Source organism: Phyllostomus discolor, chromosome 3 (assembly GCF_004126475.2).
Source record: "Phyllostomus discolor isolate MPI-MPIP mPhyDis1 chromosome 3, mPhyDis1.pri.v3, whole genome shotgun sequence".
NCBI lineage: Eukaryota > Metazoa > Chordata > Mammalia > Chiroptera > Phyllostomidae > Phyllostomus > Phyllostomus discolor.
Genome location: NC_040905.2, coordinates 208,568,282 through 208,594,510, shown reverse-complemented (window position 1 = coordinate 208,594,510; position 26,229 = coordinate 208,568,282). Strand labels below are relative to the sequence as shown.

General features: G+C 56.4%; 2 protein-coding genes and 1 non-coding gene across 5 annotated transcripts in view; 2 read left to right on the top strand and 1 right to left on the bottom strand.

Annotated features, from left to right (window-relative positions):
* LRSAM1 (leucine rich repeat and sterile alpha motif containing 1) overlaps positions 1 to 21,642 on the bottom strand; it is a 36,401-nt gene extending 14,759 nt beyond the window's left edge. For all 3 annotated transcript variants that reach the window (XR_004902355.1, XR_004902356.1, XM_036022251.1), the window contains exons 1-16: positions 21,568 to 21,642; positions 21,027 to 21,244; positions 19,429 to 19,532; positions 18,975 to 19,031; positions 18,409 to 18,453; positions 17,366 to 17,443; positions 16,150 to 16,218; positions 14,325 to 14,409; positions 13,260 to 13,381; positions 9,665 to 9,755; positions 6,198 to 6,328; positions 4,978 to 5,007; positions 4,443 to 4,565; positions 3,956 to 4,095; positions 3,048 to 3,092; positions 688 to 758 (exon numbers count right to left, since the gene is read on the bottom strand). Coding sequence is in view for 1 of the 3 variants with exons in the window: in XM_036022251.1 (XP_035878144.1) it covers positions 688 to 758; positions 3,048 to 3,092; positions 3,956 to 4,095; positions 4,443 to 4,565; positions 4,978 to 5,007; positions 6,198 to 6,328; positions 9,665 to 9,755; positions 13,260 to 13,381; positions 14,325 to 14,409; positions 16,150 to 16,218; positions 17,366 to 17,443; positions 18,409 to 18,453; positions 18,975 to 19,031; positions 19,429 to 19,500 (1,159 nt within the window). In the remaining 2 variants the exon portion in view is untranslated. The remainder of the gene's footprint in view (positions 1 to 687; positions 759 to 3,047; positions 3,093 to 3,955; positions 4,096 to 4,442; positions 4,566 to 4,977; positions 5,008 to 6,197; positions 6,329 to 9,664; positions 9,756 to 13,259; positions 13,382 to 14,324; positions 14,410 to 16,149; positions 16,219 to 17,365; positions 17,444 to 18,408; positions 18,454 to 18,974; positions 19,032 to 19,428; positions 19,533 to 21,026; positions 21,245 to 21,567) is intronic.
* Positions 21,643 to 21,692: 50 nt separating this feature from the next.
* Positions 21,693 to 25,200, top strand: RPL12 (ribosomal protein L12). The gene is made up of 7 exons (XM_028519335.2): positions 21,693 to 21,846; positions 22,392 to 22,465; positions 23,470 to 23,568; positions 23,926 to 24,007; positions 24,512 to 24,598; positions 24,868 to 24,980; positions 25,145 to 25,200. Exons 1-7 carry the CDS (start codon positions 21,810 to 21,812, stop codon positions 25,148 to 25,150), a joined length of 498 nt encoding a protein of 165 aa, XP_028375136.1. The 5' UTR covers positions 21,693 to 21,809; the 3' UTR covers positions 25,151 to 25,200.
* LOC114514368 lies at positions 24,303 to 24,432 on the top strand. The gene has a single exon (XR_003686039.1). It is a non-coding gene; the product is annotated as a small nucleolar RNA SNORA65 (small nucleolar RNA).
* Positions 25,201 to 26,229: the final 1,029 nt, after the last annotated feature.

Here is a 26,229-nt window from a genome sequence, read left to right as displayed (position 1 = left end):
TCCCTCCCTTTCCCCCTCTAAAAATAAATAAAATCTTTAAAAAAATAGAAACTGACAAAGAATCGAAGAGCTGCGTGTGCACCACGTCCACATTCACAAAAACCCACAGGCGGAAACAGCCCGAGTGCCCGCTGGCGGCGAAGACAGTGACCAAATGCGGTCCACCCACGCAACGGAACGTTACGCAGCCTCAGCAGGGAAGCAGATTCAGAGGCAAACTGCAACACAGAAGAACCTCGCTAAGTGAAAGGAGCTGGTCGACAAAAAGGTGAACACCACGTGACCCCACTTACACGGGAGACCTAGAGCCACCGGATTGGCGGAGACAGAGAGTAGAGTGGCGGGTGCCAGGGGCAGGGGAGGTGGAAACGATGAGCTGTGCTTTCGTGGGTATAGAGTGTCAGTTTTGTAAGACAGAGTTCTGGACACGGGAGTGGTGACGGCTGCACAATGATGTACTTAACGCCACAGAACCACAGAAAAGTGGTTAAAATGGTCCATTTTATGTTGTGTGTATTTCACCGCAATAAAAAAATCAGAATGTTATCACACTAAACGTATCACTTCTTACTTCTTATGGGAGATGTTAACACTCAGCACCCTCTATAGGTGACCGCCTGTCCTGCCCCCCTGGAGAACCAAGCTCTGTTCCCATGACCCCTGACCCCTCCCCTCCCTGAGACTCACAGGCAACCTCACGTCTTCGCAGGTTCTCCGTCTCCTCCTGGGTTATGGACATCAACTGCTCCATTCTTATTCTGGAGAAACAACCCACCCATTTGTTCAGCAGACGTAACGTTTCCAAGAGGAAGTTCCCTCAGACGAATAGCACCTCCTTCAGGAAGTCCTCCTTGATGTGCCAGCCTAGATGTGCTCCTGCTGCATTAAACCCCCCCCCTCCACGGGGGCCCTGTTTACCTCCAGCCTTGCAGTTAGAGTTTCTTGCATAAAAAGATGAGCATCCCTTTAGAAAAATGGGCAAAAGATGCAAACCGCCACTTCACTCGCTTAGATGCAAGTGACCAATAAATACACAGAAAGATGCTTAATACCACTGGTCACTATGGAAAGTGAAACCTTTTCACCTAGCAGACTGGCCGAGATTAAGAAAACCAGTGACCATTGGTGATGGCGATGGAGGCGCTGAAATGGGCACTTTCTTTCATACACTGGTGAGGAGGGCGTAAACTGGTGAAACGTTGTTTGAAGGCAATTTAACAATACCTATCAAATGTCCTTTGACTATTTCCTTAAAAAATAGTCACATAAATGCATACAGGTGTATTTAGAAGCTAGTCACTGAAATTGTAATTATGAAAACCTGGAAACAAATATTCATGAACAGAGGGCCAATTAAATAAGTTATGGCATAATCACACAGTGGGTACCCTGCGGCTACTGCAAACAACGAGGTTTTTGGCATGGTGAGACATCCAAGACATAATTAGCTAAAACTAAGAAGTGCTGAATGCAAATGGTAATGAAAAAATAAGAACCTGAAACGAACATACGAAAGGTAAATCACGTGCATGTACATGCATGCATGCTGCATGGGTGAGCACACTTCCCCCACACTCAGCCGGCTGCGGTGGCTTGCCGGGATAACCCTCTGATGTTCCTGCAGGGTCTGACTGCAATGGAAGAAGCATGTCTCTCCAGAGCCCCTCTGCCCCAGGACCACAGGCTGCTCCAGGGGGGCCGTATGGTACACCGCTGGACCCCAGGCCCAGCACAGGGAGGGCAGTTGATCAGCGTGTGCTGAAGAAACGAGGCCACCGGCCACAGCTTGGCCTTGACCATCTTGGCTACCACCAGCACCACAGTTTACGTGGGTGGAATGCGGGCTGCTCTGCGGCCCGGCTGGAGCGCCCTATAGCAGGTCCCCCCAGGCAGCCAGGGGCCCGGAAGGCTGGGCACAAGGACAGCGGCAAAGTTCACGCTGCTGTTTTGGGATCTCAGAGAACCAGGAGGGGTCCCGTTAATACCTGGGGAAGTGGCAGAGGTTGTCCCTCCCAGCCACCATCTTTCTCATTACTACGGTGGAACACCTCAAAGCAGCAAACTTGAAAAGTACTGATAAGGGAAGAAAACTATCACCGCCTCTAATTCCCACGTATAAACATGTTCAGTGTACACCACCAGGGGTGGGTCTTTTTGCTCTCTGAGCACGGAAATGTACAGGTTGTCTTCAAGAAATGATAGATTGGTCCTGGCTGGCGTAGCTCAGTGGATTGAGCACGGGCTGTGAACCAAAGTGTCGCAGGTTCGATTCCCAGTCAGGGCACATGCCTGGGTTGCAGGCCATGACCCTCAGCAACCGCACATTGATGTTTCTCTCTCTCTCCCCACCGCTTCCCTCTCTAAAAATAAATAAATAAAATCTTAAAAAAAAAAAAAAAAAGAGAAATGATAGACTGGCCCTGGCTGGTGTGGCTCAGTTGTTCAGTTGATTAAGCACTGGCTTGCAAACCAAAGGGTCACTGGTTCGATTCCCAGTCAGTCCAGCTCCCCAGTGAGGGGCATACAAGAGGCAACCACACATTGATGTTTCTCTCCCTCTCTATCTCCCTCCCTTCCCCTCTCTCTAAAAATAAATAAATAAAATGTTTTAAAACATGATAGACTGTAGACCCCACTTTTCCACTTAGCATATATTGTGTCTCCTTCAGTGAGGAATATTCTTCTACAAGATACTGAGTGGCAACAGACTATTCTTTAGAGCATAATTCATGTAACCAAAGTCTTTTTCCCCCAGAAATGTAGATTTCTTGGTCATTGTTTTTACACTGGGAATACGGTAGGACATTATACACACATTCTTGTTCACTTCTGAATTTTTGTCAGGGATGCACTCACACAAACGTGCAGACAGCGATTCTTTTTAACTCGATATTCCCTAATGAGGTGGATTTCCTCACGGCTTCAGGAAAGCTTTCGGACACAATCCTTGAGATTCATGAGACACCCTAACCCCAAAGCCAGCCCTCCCCACCCTCTGCCCCCGGAAGGAGGGCTGTGCGGAGGAAGCGCTAGAGCGGAACACTTGCCTTTCATTTTCCAGCGACTTCAAAATCTCGGAGGTCTTTTTTTGCCTGCGGAGAAATCCGGGACAGGTCCCTGCAGCGGCCCCGCCCCTGCACTGCGCGCCTGTTTCCACAGGCCCCGCCCCCTCCTGCATTGGCAGCGGCACAGGGGGCGGAGGGACCGGGCTGTGGGCCTCTACGCCCCACCGCTGAGGGAGGGGCCCTGTGGTCTCAGGTCAGTTCCTCGACTGCGACGTGAGCACAGCATTAAACAACAACAACAACGAAACCTTCGTGGAGTATTTGTAAAGAGTGAGAAAATGCACATGAAGCGCGTGGCACTTAAAAAGCGCCCAGAGGATGGGAGCTTTCCCGGGCGCCCGAGGTGGTGGCGAGGGCTCGGGGAGCAGGGCACCGGCTTGCGGGCGCCCAGGACGGCAGAGGGACGAGTGAAGGGCAAAGGAAGCCCGGAAAGGACCGGGGACGTGGTGGAAGCCTGTTTGGGAACCTTTTCCCTGGGAGCCCCAACCAGACTTCCTCCGGCTCCCCACTGAGGTCTCTGCCCGGCCCCCTTTCTCCCAGGCCCCACCGAGACCTGCTCCCAGAGGCCCTGCTTGGGCGAGCGGAACCCACAGGACTGGAACAGAGGTGCTCTGAACTGTCTTGCATCCGCTTATTTTGCAGCTGGGACTCGGGGGGCCCAGGTCCGGTTGGTGGCCGCCCCAGAACAGGGCACAGAGCTGGCCACGCCTGGACCGGTCTCTCCTCTTTAAGTCAGTGTGACTGCAGCACTGAGACCGGACCCAACAGTGGAACCCTTGGGTGGGAGTGGGGCCTGTGACAGGGACATGGACCCCCAGCCTGGTCTCCCTCAAAGGCATCATGTGGGAGAAGGTCCCTGGGCCCGGGGGCCGGGAGGACACCAGCCTGACCTCTGATTGTCTTGCAGGAGCTTCCGGATCCGGTTGGAGATGTTCTGCTCCGTCTGCTTCAGCTGCTCCTGCAGCCGCTGACGCTCTGCGTCCAGGTAGCGCCGGTGCTTGCTGAGGCCCTGCTCCAGCCGGGACTGCTCCTGCGGCAGGACGGGCGGGCGGAGGTCCTGAGCGCCTGCAGCCCCTTTAGACGCCACAGGGCAGTGAGGGGGCCCCTGACTGGGGTTAGGAGAATGGGTTCTCCGCCCCCTTCCTGCCAGCCCTTTCCATGTGACCTTGGGCCAGGTCCTCCCCTTGCTAGGCCTCGGGGTGTGCATGGTACTCAAGGAGTCCGGAGGAGGTGGTGTTAAGCCCCCTAGGCCCTGGAGTGTGGAAATGAGGGAGCTCACTCCCACTGTCTTCCCCCACCAGAGGGGCCCCAGCTGCAGTCAGGAGGCCCTGGCAGGGGCGCACGGACAGGCCGACCCCGCGCTGGCCGCTCACGAACCTCCCTGACCGTCTGAAGGATCTCGTCCCGGTGGCTGTTGCTCTCCTGCAGGAGCTGCGCGTGCTCTCGCTGCCCGACTTCCAGGCGCCGTTCAAACTCGAGTTTCTCCAGCATCTTCTGTTCCTGCAAGGACGGAGGTCCTGGTGACTGCTGGCACAGGACTTGCGGGCATCAGGATGTGGGAGCGTTGTGAACCCGTCCTGAAACTCTGAACAGTGCGGGCTGCGGGTCTTAATGCTGAGCAGCCCCACGGGGCCTCACTGAAGTGAAACAGGCTGTTCGCTGGCCAGGGCCAGGGATTCAGAGCCTGGGGTTGGGCTCAACGCCTCTGAGCCTCAGTCTTCCCATCTGCCAAATGGAGACACTCTACCACCTACTGAGGCTGGGAGGGTGTGCCGGGGTGATGTACGTAAGAGGAAAGTGTTGCTTCACCTCTAATTTAGAGGCAGGAAGAACTTGTTTCCTCAAGCCTTTTATAATTGTTGGGATCTTTAATTAGAAGCAAAGCAATGGAGGACAAGAGGTATTTTCTTACCTTCCTCTTCTCATAGTCTGAGAACCTATTCTGGGGGGAAAAAAGGCAGTGGTCAGAGAAGGTGGGCAGCCTGACACCACTGAGACCCCCAGGCCCAGCCCAGAGTACGGCACCGGAATGGTGGGGTGGGGGGTGGACACTGAGGGCTGAGAACCATGGGGCTAGGTTCCCCCGTAGGAAGGTCTTCAACACAGTTCCGGGGATGCAGCCCTGAGAAGGCCTGGTACTCAGAAAGGGAGACCGAGCCCTGGCAGGTGTGGCTCAGTGGACTGAGCACCAGCCTGCGAACCAAAGGGTTGTTAGTTCGATTCCCAGTCAGGGCACATGCCTGGGTTGCAGGCCAGGTCCCCACTGGGGGGCGCATGAGAGGCAACCACACATTGATGTTTCTCTCTCTCTCTCTCTTTCTCCCTCCCTTCCCCTCTGTCTAAAAATAAATAAAATCTTCAAAAAAATTAAAACATGGAATTAAAACATGGCATATAAAACCGAGGCACCCACTGAACACTCCCAGTCCTAACCCTGGCTCCCCCACCCCACCCCACCCCACCCCACATGTCATTCTCAGACCCAAGTCCACGCATCTACTTCCATAAATTTGTACCTTAGGAAAAATGCATATACAGACACACATCATTTTGTTGCGCTTTGCAGATACTATGTTTCCATCAACACTGAGGTTAAGATCCTCTACCAGCAAAAAGATTACAACGTGCTGAAGGTTTAGATGATGGTTAGCATTTTTTAGCAATAAAGTAGTTTTTAATTATGGTGGGCGCATTTTTTAGACATAATGCTATTGCACACTTGACAGACTGCGGCATAGTGTGCACATAGCTTTTATGTGCACGGGAAAGCCACAGATCCATGTGACTTGCTCTGCTGTGACATTTGTTGCATTGCAGTGGCCTGGAAACAGACCCGCGATCTCCCCAAGGCGGGCCTGTGTGTGTGTGTGTGTGTGTGTGTGTGTGTGTGTGTGAGAGCGCGCGCGCGCCTGCACCACACAGGGACCTGGGAGAGCCAGCCCGAACAGCAGAGGGCAGCAGGGTGCTGCTGACGCTTGGGGAGCTGGAGAGGTGGGGTGGCTGTCTAAGCACATCGGTCTGAAGGGAGGTGAACTTTACTTTGCTGGAGGACACTAGAGGCTGCAGCTCTGAACATCCCCCCGGTGCCCGGGACCCCCTCCCCCCACGTGCCAGCAGGCGGGTGTACCTTACCTGCCATTCTACCTCCTCCCTGGAGAATCGGCCCATGGGCCCATCGGGGCTGTCCTGGGAGCTCTCGGCCCCGTCCCGCTCTAGGACGGGCAGCAGGTACTGAGACGGTGGGTAGTACTCCAGCCCTGACTCTGCAAGACATGGTTCAAGTTGCCCGTAGGGGAGGGGGCAGCCCAGGTACCTGGCACTGCCAGCTCCTGTCACCCCGCCTTCCTCCTGGGCACCCTGTCCCACCCCCGCCTCAGGCCACTGTCCCCCTACCCCAGACTGGGCACCCCGTGTCCCCCACCAGTCCTCACACCTGGGCCAGTGTAGCCAGTGCTCAGGGAGCTTCAGCTGAGTGAATAGACAGACACACCAACTGCCTCTTTATCACCCAAGTGGTGATAAGGTGCGAAAAAGCCCGAGATCAGTAGTTGAAGGCTGGGATCAGGACTCAGCTTTACCCATGGTGTCCTGTGTGTGGGACCTTGGGCAAGAGCCTGGCCTTCTGGCCCTGGGTAGTTTGTGCCTTGTTCTTGCTGATTTGCCGGTGCTCTTTATGTGCTATAGTTAGTAATCTCCAGTCTATAGTACATGTCGCCACTATCTTTCTTTAGGTGGCAATTCGTCTTTTTAGCTTTGATGATGGTATCCTATCCTTTTGAGATAAAGAAGGTTTAGATTTTGCCCTGGCTGGTGTGGCTCAGTGGATTGAGCACCAGCCTGTGAAACAAAGTGTCACTGGTTCGATTCCCAGTCAGGGCACATGCCTGGGTTGCGGGCCAAGTCCCCAGATGGGGACATGCAAGAGGCAACCACACCCTGATGTTTCTCTCCCTCTCTTTCTCGCTCCCTTCCTTCTCCTCTGTTTAAAAATAAATAAAATCTTAAAAAAAAAAGTAGATTTCAATGTAGTCAAAGTTATCTGCCCGCCACACCTAGGACATAAATAGGCAATTCACAAGAACAACTGAAACCGGGTAGTAGACACACGTAAAAATATTCACACAATCAAGGAGCTGACATTAAAATATAACAGGCTCCCTTGTTTACTGCCAGATTAGAAGACTGTCAAAGACAGTACCAAGTGCTAGCCAGGCTGGGGTGGGGGAAAGGCCCTCTCCGATGCGCCCGTGGGAAGACAGCCTGGTGTAACCTCTTCAGAGGGCAATGCGGAGTGCTGGTCCCCGCCACTGTGCGAGCCTGGCTGCGCCTGCCCTAGGGGCACGCACACATGGGCCAGGGAGGCGCGGGTCAGTGTTCGTGAGGGGGTATCGCAGAGACCCCCACGTCCACACCAGCGGGCTCCGGCTCGTGAAATGCTGCACAGCAGTTTAAACGAGGCAGACCCATATGTCAGGAAAGGGCACAGGCTTATTTTTAGTTAAAAAAAAAAAAAAAAAAAAGCAGGGCACGGAGTCGCATAGTATATCTTTTGTGGGGTTTTTCTTTAATGTTTTCAAAGAGCGAAACCAAAAACTCTGCGTGCATGTGCATGTCCGCCACGCAGCCGACACAGCTGAAGGAGTGTTTCTGCAGCTGTGAGGCAGGTGCACCCACGGCGCCGGTCAGGACCGCCTGGTGCTCAGGCCGCTCTGGTGGCCCTGGCCCAGCCACTGCCATGTGGTGCACGCCGCCTCCCTTTAGGAACTGCGGTGTCACTCCTGTACAGAACTCCTACGGAGCCCTCCTGCACGGCTCACCGCTGCCTGAGAGAGAACACCCCCGAGAGGACACTCAGTGCTGGTTGGAGCTCAAGGGCACCTTCCGGCGCCTGGCCTCTCTGGGCTGCCACCACGTCAGGGAGGCTCAGCACAGTTCGCTCTCGGCTGCTGTGTGGTGTCCTGAGCAGTCAGCAGACTGACTGTCCCTTCTACTGCCGACGGACGTGCGGTGTTTCCAGTCTGCGCTGTCACACGGGGGGCTGCTACGGGCACCTCTGTGCTTGGCCTTGGTCATGTGACAGCGTGCACTGCCCCGGGCACTGACCCAGGCACGGAACTGAAGCGCCCCAGGGCATTCGAGAGCTCAGCGTGGGTGGGTGTGGACAGTTCCTTTCTGAAGAGTCCCAGCTCACGCCTCCCCCGGCAGCGTGCCGGAGCGCCCGTTGCTCTGCATCTTTGCTCGTTCTGGGCACGGTCAGATAACTCTGGGCCACTTTTGTGTGGGTGAGTTAGGGTTTACGTATCTCTTTGCACTTTTAATTTGCATTTTTCCATTGACTAAAATGCTGCCGACTCCCTTTTTTCGTGACTGATGACTACCTGGATATCCTCTTTTCTAAAATTCCTACTCGAGTCTTTTGACAGTGCCTTTTGCTTACTGCTCTCTAGCTCTCTCCACCTTCCGGAAGCAAGTCCCTTGCTGGGTATGCATCGCAGCTTCATCTCCAACTTCAGAGCCTGCCCTTCCTTTCCCTGAATGGTGTGCTTTGACGGAAAGAAGTTTTTGATCTTAATGAACACTAACTGATCGGCCTTCCATGGTGAGTGCTGCCTGTCTCCTATATGTAAGGAAGAGGTCAAGGTCCCTTCTTTCCCACGTGGGTATCCAGCTGATCCAGGATCATTTACGACAAGCACTCGGCTCTCCTTTCTCAGTGCCCCGTGATGGCACCTCCATCACAAGCCAGACGACCGGACGTGTGTGCGAGTCTTGACTGTGCCCCGGAAGTTCAGCAGGTGACAGGAGCCCCCCCAGCCTCACAGGAGGTGACTGGGCGCAGGCGGGCCTCGCCCAGCGTCACTGCGCCCTTTACAAACTGGAGGCAAGACCCCGCCACCCGCACCAGCAGAAAGCTCACGCCTTGCTGTCCTGCCGCAGCGGCCTGGAGCGGGCCGCACTGTCTCCAGGGTCTGCCTGTGCACTGCTCTCCCTGCTGGCGCCCAGCCCTGGCCCTGGCCTCTAGCTCCTGCTGCTGCGCGGCCACCCCTCTAAGTCCAGTCCACCATGGCGTCTCTTCGGACGACCCCAGTGACCTCCGCACGGCCCACCCCCTCCACTCCTGCTTCCTCCAACCCCTCCTCCTCCCAGGAGCCGGGGGAACTTTTGCACAGTAAAAAGTGCATCCCTCTCCTGCACGAGAGGCCTGGACCCCTTCTCACCTCACCCCCGTCTCTCCTCCCTTTACCGTGGCCCCCAGCCACTCGGCCCTCCCTCCATGGCCCTTCCCTTCCACATGCACCTGCGCCTGCCGGAACACCTGCCCTTCTCTCTGGTCGAAGTTCGAACTGTCCCTCAGGTTTCAACCGAGCCACTTTCTCAGACAGACCTTCCCCAAGACCCTAACTCTGATGCCCCACTGTACTCGCATAACCACTGTAAGCAGTTGTATTTCCTGTGTGACCATGTGTGGCCCATCTCTCCTGCCAGCCTGTGGCCTCCTCGGTCTCTGCCGCCTCCCCCGCCAGGCTGGGCTGTCCCAGGGCAGCCTCGGGGGGCTGCGTGAGTCCCCCGAGCGAAGGAGGCAGGCTGCCCGGCCTTACCTCGGCAGAGGAACTGCTGAATGGCCTCGGTGCCGGCGCCACACACCTCCGGCGGTGGGTAGGCCATGGAGGAGGCATCCAGGCTCAGGGTCTGCGGACACAAGGGGACCCCTCTTTATATACGTCGTCCCCCTCACTGCTCACCACAGTCGAAACCCCCCAGTTTAGTTGTCAATGTGGTGACTCCCGTCTCTGCCCAGCAGGGGGAGCTGTCTCGTTCCGTCTGCCTTCCCAGTTCCCGGAACGGGGACTAGCCCGCAGCAAGCATTCAGTTAAGGTTTTGGGATAAACACACGAGTAAGCAAAAGAAAAAAAAGGAGCCCTGGCTGGCGGAGTTCAGTGGATTGAGCGCAGGCTGCGAACCAAAGCATCGCAGGTTCTATTCCCAGTCAGGGTACATTCCTGAGTTGCAGGCCATGACCCCCAGCAACTGCACGTTGATGTTTCTCTCTCTCTCTCTTTCTCCCTCCCTTCCCTCTCTAAAAATAAATAGATAAAATCTTAAAAAAGGGGGTGGAGTTATGGAACAGCACAGAGAATAAGATTCCATTTTTATAAAACAAACAAACAAACAAACAAACAACTCGTACAGTCTCAGATTAGCACTCGCAAAAAAACTTGGAGCAACGTGTCTCAGACTCAGAGTGATTTCCCTAAGGACAGATTCTGGGGCACTTTCTACATGAAATTCTTCTTTTCTTTATGTGAATTTTTAACAATGCAGTATGACTTTTAAGTAAGAAAAGAATTATACACATGCGCATACATGCTTTATGAAGCCCAGGAGAGAGGGGCCGAGGGCCGCACGAGCGTCCACAAAGCTGCCTGCGGCTGCAGCGTGTGTCCATCAGGAGCAAGCCTGCACCCTCTCACTTCCCGATGCCACGGAGTGCCCCAAGAGTTGCCCCAGCTCCCGCCGGGAACTGACCACCCCCCTGAAGCAGACACAGGCCTCCGGGGAGAAGCCACAAAGCCCGGGAAGCCAGAGTGGGAAGAGCAGCCCGGATGTCCTCCCCGGCCCCGCCGGTGTGGGGAGCTGCCCTGCCTGGTTTCAGGAGCTGTAACCCCCCATGGCAAAGGATGAGTGAGTGGCCTTGGGACCATAAACCACTAAGGAGACAAAGCTTATCTCCCTGGCAGGGGCACCGCCTCTGTCCCCTTTTACTTCACCCGGCTTGGCCCCGGGCGGATGACTGGTTAGCCAGTGACGGGTAAGATTCCTAAAGAAAGGGATGACCTAAGACAGGCACGGTCACGAAGGGGCCCTCAGAGAAACACTGGCGGGGGCTACAGCAAAAGGGGGTGATGGACCCTTGCTCCTCGGCTTTGACAAAGCCTGAGTCCTCATTCTGTCTGCAAGAAATCTCCTAATCTCTTGGCTGCCTTACTTTTCCCGTCTGCCTGACTTAATGCCTGAATCAATGCCCTGGGCAGGAAGGGGTGGTTCCCCACGGCAATCGGGCTTAAGAATGCACAAAATCCTGTGAAACCTGCTTTGCTAATACCCTCAATTTAAATGATAAGGGTCCAAACATGAGTTTGTTTCCCCAAGTTTTATAGCCCTTTAGCTAACTGACCCTGACTCAGAATAAGCCCTCCTAGTTCTGTGAATGTTACCTGTCGTTTGATCATTACTGCCTGACAGTGATGTGTGAAGACCTTCCTTGAGGTAATGCTCCCAGAAAAGCAATAAAAGCCTGCCCAGGCGGGGGTCGGGCACTCTGTCACTCAGAGAGTGGCCATGCCGTCCCTTCTCCACAGGACTTCTGCAGTCCGTGTGAATTTGTTCATTGCAGCCACAGCACACGGACCCCACGGGCCGGGGCCCACATCACGCCAGCACTGCCCCTGCAGCCGCGGGGTGCGGGGTGAGCATGAATTGCAGGGGTGAGGGGAGCCTGCTCTGGGGCAGAGGGACTGCCTGCCTGGGGCGGGAGGCCCGAGGGCAGAGAAGCTCATCCTGGGGAACTGAATCCAAGGGGAAGTCACCCCACGTGGGTCATGTCACTCACTGACGGGCAAGTGTGGTGGCTCGAGAGCGTGGCGGATGCTGGGGCTGCTCTGCCCAGTACGGTGGCCACGAGCCACGTATGGCCATTGCAGTTTAAATTTTAATTGATGGAAATTGAAGAGAATTTCAACGCACCAGCCACAGTTCAAGTGCTGGCAGGTACTGAATCCGACGACGCGGACTATGCATTATTTCCGTCATCGGCAGGAGCAGCAGCTTTGGGACGGCAGTGCAGGAGCCACACAGCCCTGACTTCAGACTGGAGCTCGCCACGGGCCAGCTGTGTGCCCCTGAACGGGCCACCGCACCTCCCCGAGCCACTGCTCCCTCAGACTTAACCAGGCACAGAACCCAGCAGGCTGTGTGATGGGTAAGTGGAGACGGTACGTGAAAAAGACCCTGATCTCAACTAAGAACAGTGGCAGTAATTGTCTCATCTTGGAAACAACTTTGTCTCAAGTGCCACCCAGAAGCTCAAAAGACTTCTGTTTAAAGAACTGACATAAAGCAAATCACAGAGCTCTCGCTAGCTGACTTAGAATGGCCTCAGAGTGAGGAGTACAGCTCTGAGCTGTGCTGTCCAATCAAGCAGCAACTGAGCGCAGGGGGCTATTGAAATATGAATTAACTAAAATCCAGTAAAGTCAAACCTGTGGTTCCCTGGTCATGCTAGCTCGCACGAGCATGCCATAGCCACGTGTGGCTAGTGGCTACCGGCTGGACACAGTCACTGAACATTTCCATCATCGCTGGGCATTCCATCGGGAGACACCAAGAACATCCCTGCACTGGCCCGTTCCTCCAGGCTGCCCAGGGGGAGCCGCCTGACCACCTGTCCTGCCTCAGGCTGTCTGCCATGGCAGCAGGGACCAGCCCCTGGGGTCAGCTACCTCCCTGTGTCGTCTCCTTGCTCCTGGCCCAGATGCTGATGGCCAGCAGTCTGGCTGGAGAGCCAATTTGCTGGCGGCTCACCAGAGGGGCCTGGGGTGCCTGGTCAGACGTGTGCCAGCGTGAGTGGCTGAGTCCCCGTTCCGGGGGCCGAGTTGTGCAGAGGCGGGGAGCACAGGCCCTGGATGCAGACGGCCTGGTTTTCAGTCCCGTCTGTGCTGTCACTGGTTGTGTGGCCTTGGGCAAGCACCTCAAACGGTCCATGCCTCAGTTTCCTCATCTGCAGGGGGCGCGACAGTATTTGCCTTCCAGGGTTTTTGTGAGGATTCAGGGACCAATGCAGGTCAAGTGCTCAGCCTTAGGAAGAGCCTGGAAAGCTCCCGTTACCCTTGTCTACACCCAAGGGCTCGCTTCTCTGCCGAGGTCTGGCTCAAAACCACCTCTTTCACAAACTGTCAGCTCGTCAGGGTTTAGCATTATCTCTTCGCTCTGAAAATATGTTCCTATGTCACCATTACAACAGCAAAAGCCACAGAATTACAACCGTTCACACATCGGTCACTGCGCAAGCCCCTGAAGACCAGTGTTGAGATCTCTGTGGCCCCAGCGCCTGGACGCCAGGACAGGTACTCAGCACCGTGGGAGGAGGGGCGTGGGCAGCCAGAGAGCGCCCCGGGCAAGGACGGCCCCGCCTACCTCCAGAGTCCGAACGTGCGCCAGCATCTGCGGCAGTCTCCGAATCTCGTTTTCGCTGACGTCCAGAGTACGTAAGCTTCGAAGTTCCCCCACGGTGTCCGGAAGCTCCTTCAGCCTGTTGTCTGGAAAGATCCCAATAGCACAGCTCAGCACCCCCAAACCCCTTCACCAGCTTCCTGTCTGGCTCCCACCAGAACTCGGGGTTGCGGGGCAGGGGGGAGCGGGTGTCTCTGACCCTGATGGAACCTCTGTGAGGAAGAACTCGGTGGGGGGGTGTCAGCGACCTGGGCTCAAGTTCCGTAACTTACTAGCTGGGCGACTTTGGAAAACCAACTCTACCCCCCTGGGGCACAGTCTTCTCAGCTGTAAAGTGGGCTAATAACGCCCGTTCCCTCACAGGAGATTGAGGGATCCAATGAGATCACGCACATGGGGTGCTCAGCGAGGTGCCTCATGCACCGTGAGGGGTCAGTAATGGGGCGCCATGGCTTTTATCATCACTCCTGCCATGGAGGCGGTCTGTGCGGGAAGTGCTTGAAAGAGCCAGAGGCGGAGGAAGGGCTGGGGGTCTGGCGAGGCAGGCACGCAACCGATGCGTCAGAATCTTGGTTCTGTCATTGTCGTGCTGGGTGGTCCTGAGCAAGTCACTGCTCTCCGAGGCTGGTTTTCTTCATCAGTCAGGTGGGGGACCCCTCCGCCCTCCCCAGAGCTTCCAGGCTTGAACGAGGCTCCCTGCACTGTGGGCTGTGGAAGCGCCACTCGCCGAGTGGGAGGCGCCACTCAGAACCGTGCCGGCGGCTCCTGAGTGGCTCTCACCCTGTCAGTGTGCCGCCCGCCCCATACTCATTGTTACAAATGCAAGTGGTGGCATCTCAGAGGCCTAGCCGCCTGCCCTCCTGCCCACGAGCTCCTATCCGTGGTTACCATGGCGACAGATGGACCGACAGGACCAGTGTATAGTGACAGCTGGGGACGGGCTGCGCTCCTGCTCCCTGGCTCCCAGGAGGATGCTGGCTGGGACAGAGCTGACCAAGGGGCCCTCGGACTGGGCTTCTTGGCTCCTACCTTTTGCATTGAGGGTCTGGAGCTGGCTCAGTTTCCCAACGGAACGTGGGAGATGCGTCAGTTGATTCCTCTCCACGTTTAACACCTGAGAAAGAGGGAGAATCGTGAGGCCCCACATACAGACAGCAGCGGTGCCCCTGCTTCAGGCCTGGAATCGTCCGGACCCTACACACATACCTCTCCCTCCTCCCCATGGCCTCGTGAGGAAGGCATAGGTTGCCATGATGCCATTTGAGAGATGAGAAAACTGAGGCCCGGATCAGTGAAGTCATGTGCCCGAGAGAGCACAGCCAGACCGTGAGCCGGTGTCGGCTGAGGTTCCGCCATTTGCACAGACCATGGAGTGCACGGCAACAGCCCCACAGTCAGGGAGGGAGGGAGGGAGGAGGGGACCGAGAGGTTAGGGGTCCGGGTGAGGCAGCTTGTGACAAGGACCCAGCTAGTGCACTGGCAGAAGGAGCTGAGCTGCACAGAGGCAGTGGGACCTGCCCAAACTCCGAGGCCGCAGCTGCTGGGGCCGGGGCAGAACCGGGGCCTGCTGGATCCCAGAGGCCGTGCTCCCTCCAGGGTGTGGTCACCTGCCGGGAGGCGAGCACGGCCAGCAGGATGACGCACTAAGTAGACGTTAAATATGGATACAATGGGAGCCAGCAGCCATGGAAACTAATGTGGCAGATGAATATTTGATGAACTGAGGGATGGCTGTGAGTGATTGTCAGGTATCCAAAAATTACAAAACAGTCGATGCAGCAATTCTATAAAAATACACGTATTAAAAATGTCCCCAAAGACCCTACACCAGCGTATTCACTGTGGCTCTCTCTACGTGGTGGCAATCGCTCCTGTCCCGCCACACGTTCTCCGTGTGGCTTCGGGCAAGTTACAGTCATCCCTCTGGACGGTTCTCGCTGCTGCAGGATGCGGCAGCATCACCCACGTGGTGGGGTTGTTCACTCAAGTCATGAGTCTCCTCCCCGTGCGAGGCAGTGTGCTGGGTGGGGCCACAGCCCCCCCCCCCACCCGGGGCTGCGCTTCAGTAGGGGGGAGAACCAAGCCAAGAGACACATAATCAGTAATTACACTGCAATTGGTGTTCTCAGGGAGGTAACCTGGGGTGGACACGAGGCAAAGAAGGCAGATCTACTTAGACGGGGAGGCCAGAGGGGATCCTCAGGGGTATGTGGGCTGAGTGGTAAGCCGCTCAGGCTGAGGGGAAGCCCAGTGGAGGGGTGGGGCCGGGAGGCCAGAGGGGCGTTAGGAGCCAACTGCAGGGGATGAAGGGGAGAGAGCTGGACAGGAGGCCGGAGGGACAGGTGGACCCGCCGCACAGGGTCCGACGGGGCTCAATGGAGAGAAGGGACTTCAGGTGTGAAGGAAAGCCGCGTCCTCCCCTGTAAACGGGGGACAGCCTGCACCTGCCTCCCCGGGAGGCGGTGAGGGATCAGTGGGCAATGCAAAGGCAATGCCTCGCTGTAAGCACTCAACACAGGGAGTGCGGCTGCCAAGGGTTAGAAGGGGGACGGGGGGGTCGAGTGCTGCATTTGGCATTTTAAAAGGTGAACTCACTGGGTAGCCCTTTTCTGTGAAACTGTGGAAGCTCACGATAGAATCCCAAAAAGGACAAGCCAAAAATACGGTAGGGGGACACCCACAGCCCAGACTGCAGTGGCTAGGGTGTCACCTGGTGTCTCAACAGCTGAGGGGCGGGGGGGCTGGCGCCCAGTGCCTGCCGCGGCTGAGCACAGCCAGAAGGCCCCAGGCCTGGGTGGCCGTCATCTCTCACTCAGGTGACCAGACATGGGCGTCCCGTTTCCGGCAGCCTTACCTGGAGGGCCGCCAACTGCCCGATGTCCTCAGGCAGGGCTGTCAGCTGGTTATGATGAAGGTCCAGGACCTGCGGAAGGAAGACGCGCTCAGCACCTAATGACAGTGACCAACGGAGACGGCCCCTCCGACTCCAGGCTCCCGAGGGGTGAGCGCACGTGGGTGCCTCGGGCCCCCGGTGTTGAGATAGAGCACCCAGCCTTTCCCCTCGAACTAAATGATCATTCCACCTTATTTCCTTTTCCAAAATGTTCTCCCATTTCATCCTTTTGTTTATCACTTATTTTTACTGCTGAGTAAAAAAGTATGCAAAGATATTTACTTGTTAAAGAGAAAAAATCTTCATAGTATAAATATATATATTTGCATAGAAAATGACTACTGAATAGGCAATCACATATCAATAGTGGCTCTCTGGAGTATGAAATCACATATGATTTTCCTCATTTTCTGCTTATCTGTATGTGTGAATTTTTCTAACAGTGACAATGAGCGTAAAAGGCGTGGGGGAGCTACACGGATGTAGGTGTGGGTATGGAGGGGCACGCACACACATGTGTACACATGCTACACACATGTATGATAGCAGTCTACATAAATACTGAAAACGTTAACGGTATCTTTTCCGACCGGGAAGGTGACCCGTGCTGGACACGAAGGGAAGTGAGAACTGCCCCGCCCCTCGCGCACCGGAGGTAACCGTGCAAGCCCTCGCTGCCCAGGCTGCCAGGTTCTCTCAGCGTGCACACCCGCCGCCACCGCTTACGGTCACGTGGCACGCCCTGCGCTCTCAGCTCCCGTGCCGTGTGACTGCGACAACCCAGTCCCTATCCTGACAGTCAGGAGGGAGTCGCCCCAGGTCACCGGGCTTTCACACTGTGGCCACGCGGTGCCCAGCACCCGTCCTGCTCCGGTTCTCTGGGGCCGTCAGGCTCCCCGCTCCTGCTCGCTCGCCTGTGGTGAGTCCGAGGCCTGTCTTTTCACCTGCGGGCCAGCTCCCTGAGGGCGAGGCCTGCGGCTGCTGCTCTTCCTAACCCCACGGCACACCCAGCACGGCACACCCAGCACGTAGTAGGTGCCCAGTAAGCCATGGTGCTCAAACCCCAGACTGATTACCATGTTAAGTCTGCCCACCATAACCTTGAACAGAGGGGTGCTTGGTTGCCTCCCGGAACCCCAGGCAGAGTCCCCGACGCCTGGGAGGAGGGCCCCGGTACCTTGATGGTGAGGAGACTCTGCAGGCTGCAGGATTTCGGGAGCAGGGAGGTGAGGTAATTCGTGTGGATGATGAACACCTGTGTGGGAAAAGGTGCGCATCAGGTACGTCACGTTGGAGAGCAGGAAGTGGGGGAGGCCGAGGGCAGGCACACCGGCCCCACCTGCCTTGCCCTGCCCAGCCCTCTCTGCTCTTCCAAACACCACAGGGCAGGTGGGGACGGGATCCCAGAGGAATCGGATGACCTTGAGGCCCGGAATTTCAAGGGTAAAAGGGACCTTGGAGGGTTCATTCTACCTTCCACTCTGAGACGGGACCCCCGTGCCATTGGCCTGATCCCTGAGGGCTGCCATCATGATCAACAAGCTAACGGCCAAAGAACCCTGGGCCCAGGGCTGGCACGTGGCCAGGGCTGCACCTGTGTCTGTCCTCTTAGGCACTGGCCCCTGCATGCATGGGCGCTTCCAGTGCCGAGGAGCTCGCTGCTGTCGGTGCGGGACACTCCTCACCCGCCTTCCCCTGGACAAGGCGGGCAGAACACTCTCATGCGGCTGCATCCAGAGCTGCCAGGACTTTCTGGACCATCGTTCATTACACTCTCAGTCTCCCCGGGGTGGCCAGAATGAGGGGAGTGTCGTTTTTATTACCAGTAACGCTGAGGGCGCTCAGGGCTCACCGCCAGGCAGGCATTACACCCTGAGCACTTGCATCTGTCTCTACCTCTCTACCTGTCACTCATTCGATTCTCGCTGTCGCTCTGCGAGAGTAAAGTGGCGAAGGTGTTCACGTCACAGATGAAGAAACGGAGATGTTAGAGTTTAAGGAAGTTGCTCAAGTCACGAGGGGCGAAGTCAGGATGTGACCCAGAGCTGTCCCATGCCGAGGCTGGCCCGCCCCCGACTGTGGGGAGAGCCGCCTCAGGCTGACGGGGTGCGAGTCGGAGAACACACAGAGAGATGCCAGGAAGAGAGCTCCTAAAAGCCCCACTCGACTTCAAACAAGCAAACCCGCAGCGAACAGTTCTCTGAAAACAACCCGTCTCACCTTCTTCTGCAGAACTTTGCATGTTGCGAAAGCCCCAAATGGAATCTAAGGTGAAACAGAGAAGAGTCAGAGCCTCCCCGCCTGCCAGTTTTTCATTCATGTCCCTCGTGGCACACACGTGAGGGAGCGGTGGGGCGGGAGGCAGACGGTGCAACACGCCGATGCGGAGAGCGGCTAAGCCCAGGGAGGGGCTGGGGAGAAGTGGTTCTCAGGGTGCGGTCAGCCCTCCCAGTCCGCTGGCAGGAGACCGCCCTGCCCGGCCCTAGCCCGCCCATCCCATGCCCATTGTCAGTTCTGTCCGGGGTGCTCTGCAGAGGCAACAGAAACCTAGGCTCTCCTCAGAATCTGTGGACATTCTCCAAGTAGATTCCTGACCCTCGAAGACTGTGCTGAGACCAAAGACCATCTCAGTTCTTTCGGGCAAGAACAAAATCCAGGGAGACCTCTCTTGACTAGTGATTCCGCACTTTTGAAAGCCCCGGTCCACATCTCTTTCTCAGGGACGCGAGATTCAAGAAAAAAAAAGAACGGATCCAATTCCCAAGCAGAACGCCGTCCCCGTTTACCTCCGAGAGCTCACATTTAGAGATGTCAAGGATGTCGTCGGCTCCAGCCTCTTTCGCCTAAGGAGAAGAGTGATTTTTATGTTGCAGACAAAACACCCTCGCAGAGTGGACGGACAGGCAAAGAAACACAGGGCTAAGGATGTGCAGGGACAGCATCTGGTTCAGCTACTCCACTTCGTAGCTGGACCAATGATCCCTGTTTTAAAGGGCCTCAAGGGCCAGCAGGAAGAGCAAATGAACATGGAGCAACAGGTGGAACCCGTCTACGGAGGGAATTACACGGCACCTGAGCACCTGCCAGGCAGCCTCCGGGCTCTGCTCTACGTCCGAGGCTTCCTCTGGGAGTGGGGGAGGCAGAGGGGAGGGAGCGTGGGGGGCAGCATGGAGCCCTGCTTCAGGGGGTGGGGGCAGAGGCGGCAATGGGGGTGAACTCAGGAAAACCATTTTCTCTCACCAGACACATCTGGTACTCCAGGCGTTTCCGAGCCTCCTCGCTGGGTTTCCGCTTCCGGAAGAAGAGTGGCATCCTTCCCTTTGCCCGGAGCAATCTTCACGACACTAGGGTAATAGGAGAAAAGCTAGGGCCTGGGGCAGTTGCCACAGCCCCTTGGCACCCAGGACAGGCAGCATGGAGAGCATGAGGCTGGTCTGTCGGACTGTGAGCTCCTGGAGGGCAGGGCTGTGCTTGTCTCCACCATCACCCTGTGTCCTGCGCCAGGCACGGCAGGTGCTCAGTGCCAGTGTGTGGTGGGAAGGGCACAACAGCAAGCCAGGTGACTGGGATTCCGGCCCACATGTGCCACTGGAAGACCCTGGCATACTTCTACCCTGTTCGAGGGTCCCATCTCTCCTGCACGTGAGACAAGGGAGTGACCTAGAGAAGTGTCCTCGGTCCTCTCTAAGGCTGCTCTCTGAGCACTCGAACAGACCGGCCTGACGAATCACTTCCAGCCTCTGGAGCACTCTCAGAGTGCCATTAGCAAATCACACACGGCATGACATCAGCCAGCCGTGACCGTGGGGAGCTTCCCTACATCGTAACCAGAGAGATTTTTAAGATAAAAATCTGAATGAGATGCTCGGGTTATTATTCCTTCACGCTCACAGTTGTTATTCCGTGATCCTCACCACAGCCCTGTTTACAGTGATGGGACCAAGTGGTTACTGAGTTCAGTGACCTGGTTACACGGGCTGGATTGTAGCAAAACCAGTCTGGAATTCTGCCCTTTGAAGTCCTGGTCCTGCGGCATTGCCCAACTCTTAGCGTGTGCTGAGTACGCCACACACGCAGTCCCAAGCTCAGAGGCCAGTGCTCACTGCCCGCGCAGGATCTGCAAATATCAGCGCTCTGTGCCAGACACCGATGGGCCAGGAAGCAATCCAGGGGCACTTCCGGTTAATAGCAGGGGCTTTGCGATAAAATGTAACCGGATGGAAATCCCAGATCTAACACCCACCAACCACGTCACCTTGGGTCACCCCTCTGAGCCTCAGTTTCCTCATCTGTAAAGTGTGAGTAATAATGTTACCAACACCTGGTTCTATGAGGGTCCAGTGACTTCATATCCGTAAAGCCCCCAGCACAGCACCTGGCGCAGAATGAGCGCTCCACGGCTTTCAGCCACGGAGCGCCACCCATCTAACAAATACTGATTCAGGGCCTCCGACGGTTGGGGGAGCCAGACTCCCAGTCCTCAGGGGGAGGGGTAGAGGTCACGGGTCTCCGCCCACAGGGGCGTGGGCTGTCCGAGGGGCCGCGGGAGGCTGCAGAGCGGGCTCAGACCCCTCGCCACCACCCACCCCACCTGTCTGCAGGGGTGGGGCATAGCCTACAAACAGCCCTTCCCCATCCTTCCCTGACGACCAGCTCTTCCCCTTATGCTCCTCTCTCCCGGCCTCCTCTTCCTCCAAATGACCATCCCTCGCTCTTCCCTCCCAGATCAGCTCTTCCCAACCTGCCCGCGATGTCCATCCCGAACCCCTCCCCTCCCCGACGTCCGGTCTAGATGCGGAGAACCACACCCATCCTGGCTGGAGTGGGGGGTGCCTGACCTGGCTTTGGGGGTGGGGCAGGTCCCCGACGTTCGTTCCCGCGGGTGCACCCCAAGGCAGGCCGGTCACTCGCAGGGCTTGGTCAGGGACGCCGGAGCGCAGACCACCTGGAACGAGCCCCGGTGGAGCCGGGGAGACAGGTCTCCAGACGCAGGAGCTGGGGACCAAACTCAGGATCTCGGGAAGTCATGCAGACCAGGATGACGAAGTCTGAGACTCTGAGGACCGCAGAATCTTAGAATTAGAGTTTAAAAACGGATCTGGACCCGAACGACATGGTTTTGATAACTAAAATGCTCGCATCACGAGGGCGTTAAAAGGGGGGCCGGGGTCGCTGCGGACCCGAGGTCTTGTACTGTGTGCGGACCTCTCAGCGGAGGGGCGGGGCTCCGGGATTGGGTGACAGGGACCAGGGGGTGACCCTCACGATGAGGGAGAATGGGGAACAGGGGGGCCGAGATCTTGGGGGCAGCCCTCTCTTGTCTGCCTCTCCTGGGCTAACTGCCCTGAAACCCCTCCCGAGCCCCTAGTCACAGCTCACCGCGGTGCCGGTTTCCTCCGCTCGTCAGCCTCCGGCATCTGCCCACAAGCAACATGGCGGCAAGGGCATCGCTGGGAGGCTGGGCGGAGACAGCGGTTCTCGCGACAGACGTGTTTTCCTGCCTATATCCGGCGTAGTTGCACACTCTTCCGGTCTTTCGGCTTTCGGCTCGGAGGAGGCGAAGGTGCAACTTTCTTCGGTCGTCCCGAATCCGGGTTCATCCGACACCAGCTGCCTCCACCATGCCGCCGAAGTTCGACCCCAATGAGATCAAAGTCGGTGCGTGTTTTACGTGCGGCCGGGGCTGCGGGATGGAGCATCCCTTCCCCGCGCAGCCCGTGGGGCCTGTGGCTCCTCCGCGATTGTTGCCTTTGCCCACAACGCGCTTAAAAGCTGCCGCCTAGTCGAGGCCTTTGCGGTGCCGCGTTCAGGGCACTGCGCAGCCCGGCCGAGTCGCTCACTCTTTGTGGGCCTGAGCTTGCCCACGTGTAAATGGGGAGGGAGGACCGGAAGACCTGTGGCGGCTTTCCAGCTCGCACGCCTTAGGGTAAGGTTTGTCTCCGGGCCCTTTCCCCCGTAGGCTGGGTTGGCCGGCAGGCTCTGGTTCTCTCCACGCCAGCGCCGTCCGGGCCTCCGCAGCGGTGGCCGAGCCGCAAGTCGCTGGTCCCACGTGGTGCTGGGAGCGGCGCACGCCCAAGGAAGGGGTGGCCCGCCTCGCTTCTTCTCCCTGAGGCCCTTGGCGCTGTGGCCAGCCCCGGAACGATGCGCAGACAGGGCTGTGGCTGGAGCTTGGCAGCGGCACTCACCGGTTTTTTTCCTCCCAGTTTACCTGAGGTGCACCGGCGGGGAGGTCGGTGCCACGTCCGCTCTGGCCCCCAAGATCGGCCCCCTGGGCTTGGTGAGTTATCTTAGGGGAAGGGGCGTTTCTTTCCTGCTGTGGCTTGTCAAACACGTCTGCATCTGGGAATGGAAATGTGCCATTGGCGATGGCGGATTTCCATCCCCTGCTAGACCCCTGGTCCCTTGAGTCGGCACTAGGGGCGGTGGGAAGCTTCTATGTGAAAGGCGGACCCAGGACCTTGAAGCGCTTGCATAATCTCCGCAGTCTCCTAACAGCCGCTGTTTTGGTGTATCTGTGGGATAGGCTGGAAGGAGCTGAATGAATGAGGGTTTTGAAGTCGTGTGGCTTGGGGACACTTAGCCTGTGTTTTCTAGCGAGGGGAGCAGGCATATCGCTGATTCAAGCATAAAAGTGGGATGTGGGTGAAACTTCTGGGGAAGGTTGTAATAGCTTGTGTTGCCTGCTCTACACCTGCTGGGGTTTCTGTGAGTAAGTAGCCTTGTGTGGCTGCTTTTCCATTTTACTGGACTGGGGTTTCCCTAAATATCGTTAGGCCTTTATTCTTTGCACAGTGGTCCCCTCTGCCTCCTGCTCTCCCCCGTTTTGCTTGCCTGGTGTCTTAGTGCTCTTGGCCCTGAGCCCAGCAGGCACTCGTGGGCACATTTGTTTCCTGGTGGTCACTAGGAAACCCTAAAGCAGCATGTGCTCAGGCTTGCGCCCAGTAGGTTGACTTGGATTCAGTGACACAGGAACCCGAGAGGTCTCGAGACCTCCAGGCGATTGGACTGTAACCCTGGTTGGAAGTGGATTCCTGCGTTCTCTCAGAGGTCCTTAGAGCGGGAAGGTGGGGGAGTGGCTTGGCCCCATCACGGCCCTGGGCTTGCAGCTTGCAGCCCTGAACAAGCCCCACCCCCAGCCTCATCGTGTCTTGATTGGGAAGGTGCAGTTGTGTGCTCCACGAGGAAGATTGGGGTCCTGCCAAGTGAGGAAGACAGGGCAGGGTTTCAGGCTGTTTACACTTGGGGCGCAATGTGATTGATTACACACCTTTCTTTCTGCAGTCTCCAAAAAAGGTTGGTGACGACATCGCCAAAGCAACCGGGGACTGGAAGGGCCTGAGGATCACGGTGAAGCTGACCATTCAGAACAGACAGGCGCAGGTACTTGGGCTGAGTGGGGGCAGGGGTAGCAGCCCTCCGGGATTCCTGGGTGGGGGGTTTGTGCTGGCACGGCCACCTGCCACTAGCGGTGAGGGCAGTTGTATTTGGGGAAGGCTTTTTCCAGAGCATGGATCAAGGTCAAAGATGTACTCAGATATTAACTCTTGTCACTTGTGTGACTTTGGGAAAATGACTTAATGTCTCTGAGGCTAGGGCATGTTTCTGTTCGTGGAAATTGAGAAAGCAGCGCGCATCCAGTGTGTCTGGGCCGTGGTCTCCCAGAACCAAGGGCATGGCACTGCTGTCCACACTGGAGGGTTGGGGAACGTTTACTCACATTGAGATTCTCTTCTGCAGATTGAGGTAGTGCCGTCTGCCTCTGCCCTGATCATCAAAGCCCTCAAAGAACCGCCACGAGACAGAAAGAAGCAAAAAAACAGTGAGTGGCCTTTTCCCTGGTAACCTGAGTGGTTTGTGAGTGGTGTTGTCTACGCAAATGCTTGATACGTAGCTGCATGTTTTCTTGAATGAAACCTAGTGATGGCACAGGGGTTTGGTGGCGCCAGGCAGTGCCGCGCAGAAGGGAAACGGGCCTGTGAAGCAGCTGGAAGTGACGACTAGTGGTTACAAGAGCACTTCTGAGCTTCTGAATAGCTTAACCCCAGTGACTTACGCAGGTCTTCTGTCGCCCCTGAAACAGTCTGTTAGGAAAGACTGGGCGTTGCCGCTAGCCACCCGCCACTGCGCCAGACCAGTGTGTGGTTGGCTGGTGCAATCCAGTGGTGAGCTGATACTAAACCCCAGCTTAGGAAACAGGGTTGCTCTCCACGTGGGTAACTCTGTGCCGAAAGCATGGGAACAGCCTTGCAGAAGGCGCGGGGAGGACACGGGGACTGATCTGGCCCTGGCTTGTGACAGAGCTTTTGCTGTGCTTTTCCTGCAGTCAAGCACAGCGGAAACATCACTTTGGACGAGATCATCAGCATCGCTCGACAGATGCGGCACCGCTCTCTGGCCAGAGAGCTCTCTGGTAAGAGCAGGGCAGCGCGGCGCCTCCCTGTGATACGGGGCATCTTCCCTCCTAAAAGGGGACTTCACTCTGTAAGAACCAGAGTGTCTGACCTGGGCGTGGACACTGCACGGAGGGCTCACGGAACTGAGCGGAGCGCGGAATTCTGGACTAGGGAGTCGGGGGTGCTCCTGCTCGCCTGCTGTCAAACTCAAGATCCTGTCCAGACAGGGTCCTGAGGACTGTGCAGGGCCGACAGCGCCGTCTGACACCCCTTTGCTTAATCGTAGGAACCATTAAAGAGATCCTGGGGACGGCCCAGTCCGTGGGCTGCAATGTGGATGGCCGCCACCCTCACGACATCATAGATGACATCAACAGTGGCGCAGTGGAGTGCCCGGCTGTAAGTGACTGGTGCATCAGTTTTGTTTGCTTAGGATAGGGGTGAAAGGTGGGGGATCTAATGTAGTTATAGCGATAATCTGGAAAGTTCTACAAATGGTCAGTGGTGGGGTTGAGATTTTTTTTTGTCCTATCACTGATAGGATTTCTTTTTCTCTTTTCCAGAGTTAAGAACTACAAAGGAAAATATTTCAATTAAAGATCACTTAACAATCAATGGACTTTGCTGTGGCCTTTTCCCTGGGGGGAGGGTAGGTCCTTTGGGGTCAGGTGGTGGGTAGTGGGGCTGAAGTGGCGAGCCTGTGGGAGCTGCAGTCTGGGCGGTAAGCTCCTTGTGGGTGACAGATTTCTGCCCCGTGTGGGACCAGCTCAGGGAAGCCGTCTAGAAAGGAAGTCCTGATACTATCTGTGGAGATGTTTATAGAGCTTTTCATAACTAGTCTCGGCCAGAAGGAGAGCTTGCAGTTCAGCACAAGTCCACGGGGGGGGGGTGAGTTCTTCATCCCAGACCAAATTATTGGTGGGTTGGGGCCCAGGGCCCATAATTCAAGGCTTTGGTATCCATTATGGTGCACAGCTGGGGCTTACTGATGAGACAGCAAAGAAACCTGACCTTTATGGTGAGTCCTTGATCAGTCCTGGGTTTATGTGGAAGTGAGGGTCAAGTACACTTCTGAAGTCAGCTGTGGGCTAGCCCTACTATTCTCTGAACCTGTCTGCTTTAAACCTGTAACAGACTGTCTGCTAATTTCTGCACCTTTTCCCGTTTCTTCTTTAGTTTCCCTTGGGTTCCTGTTGAATCACTTTGTGAGAGCTTACCGCTCCCTTTTCCTTCATTAGATAGGCAAGGAGTGGGCCCTGGGCACTGGAATAAGCCTTACCTGAGTGGCTTGAAGCACCACTCGGAGGGAGAAGGGGCTTCTTGTCAGTGCCCTAAAGGAAGCTGGGAGTGACTGACCCCAGAACTTCATTTCCCTGCCCTTGGTGGTTTCTCTGCCCTCCCATTAGTGGGTGGGTGTGGATCACCCCAGGTGCAGTCGGGGCCGGAGAACAAACTGCTGCGTGTGTCGGGTCCCCTGATGAGTCAAAGCTCGAGGCCTCGGGTGAGGATAAGGGACGAAGGCTTCCCTTACAGCAGGTGACCTGCTGTAAGTCTGCCCTGGAGCCAGCCCCTCACCTCACCAAAGACCGGGGAAGGCACATGCTGACGTAACCTACCAGCTGGGTAGGACCCTGGTAGGAGCAAAGTG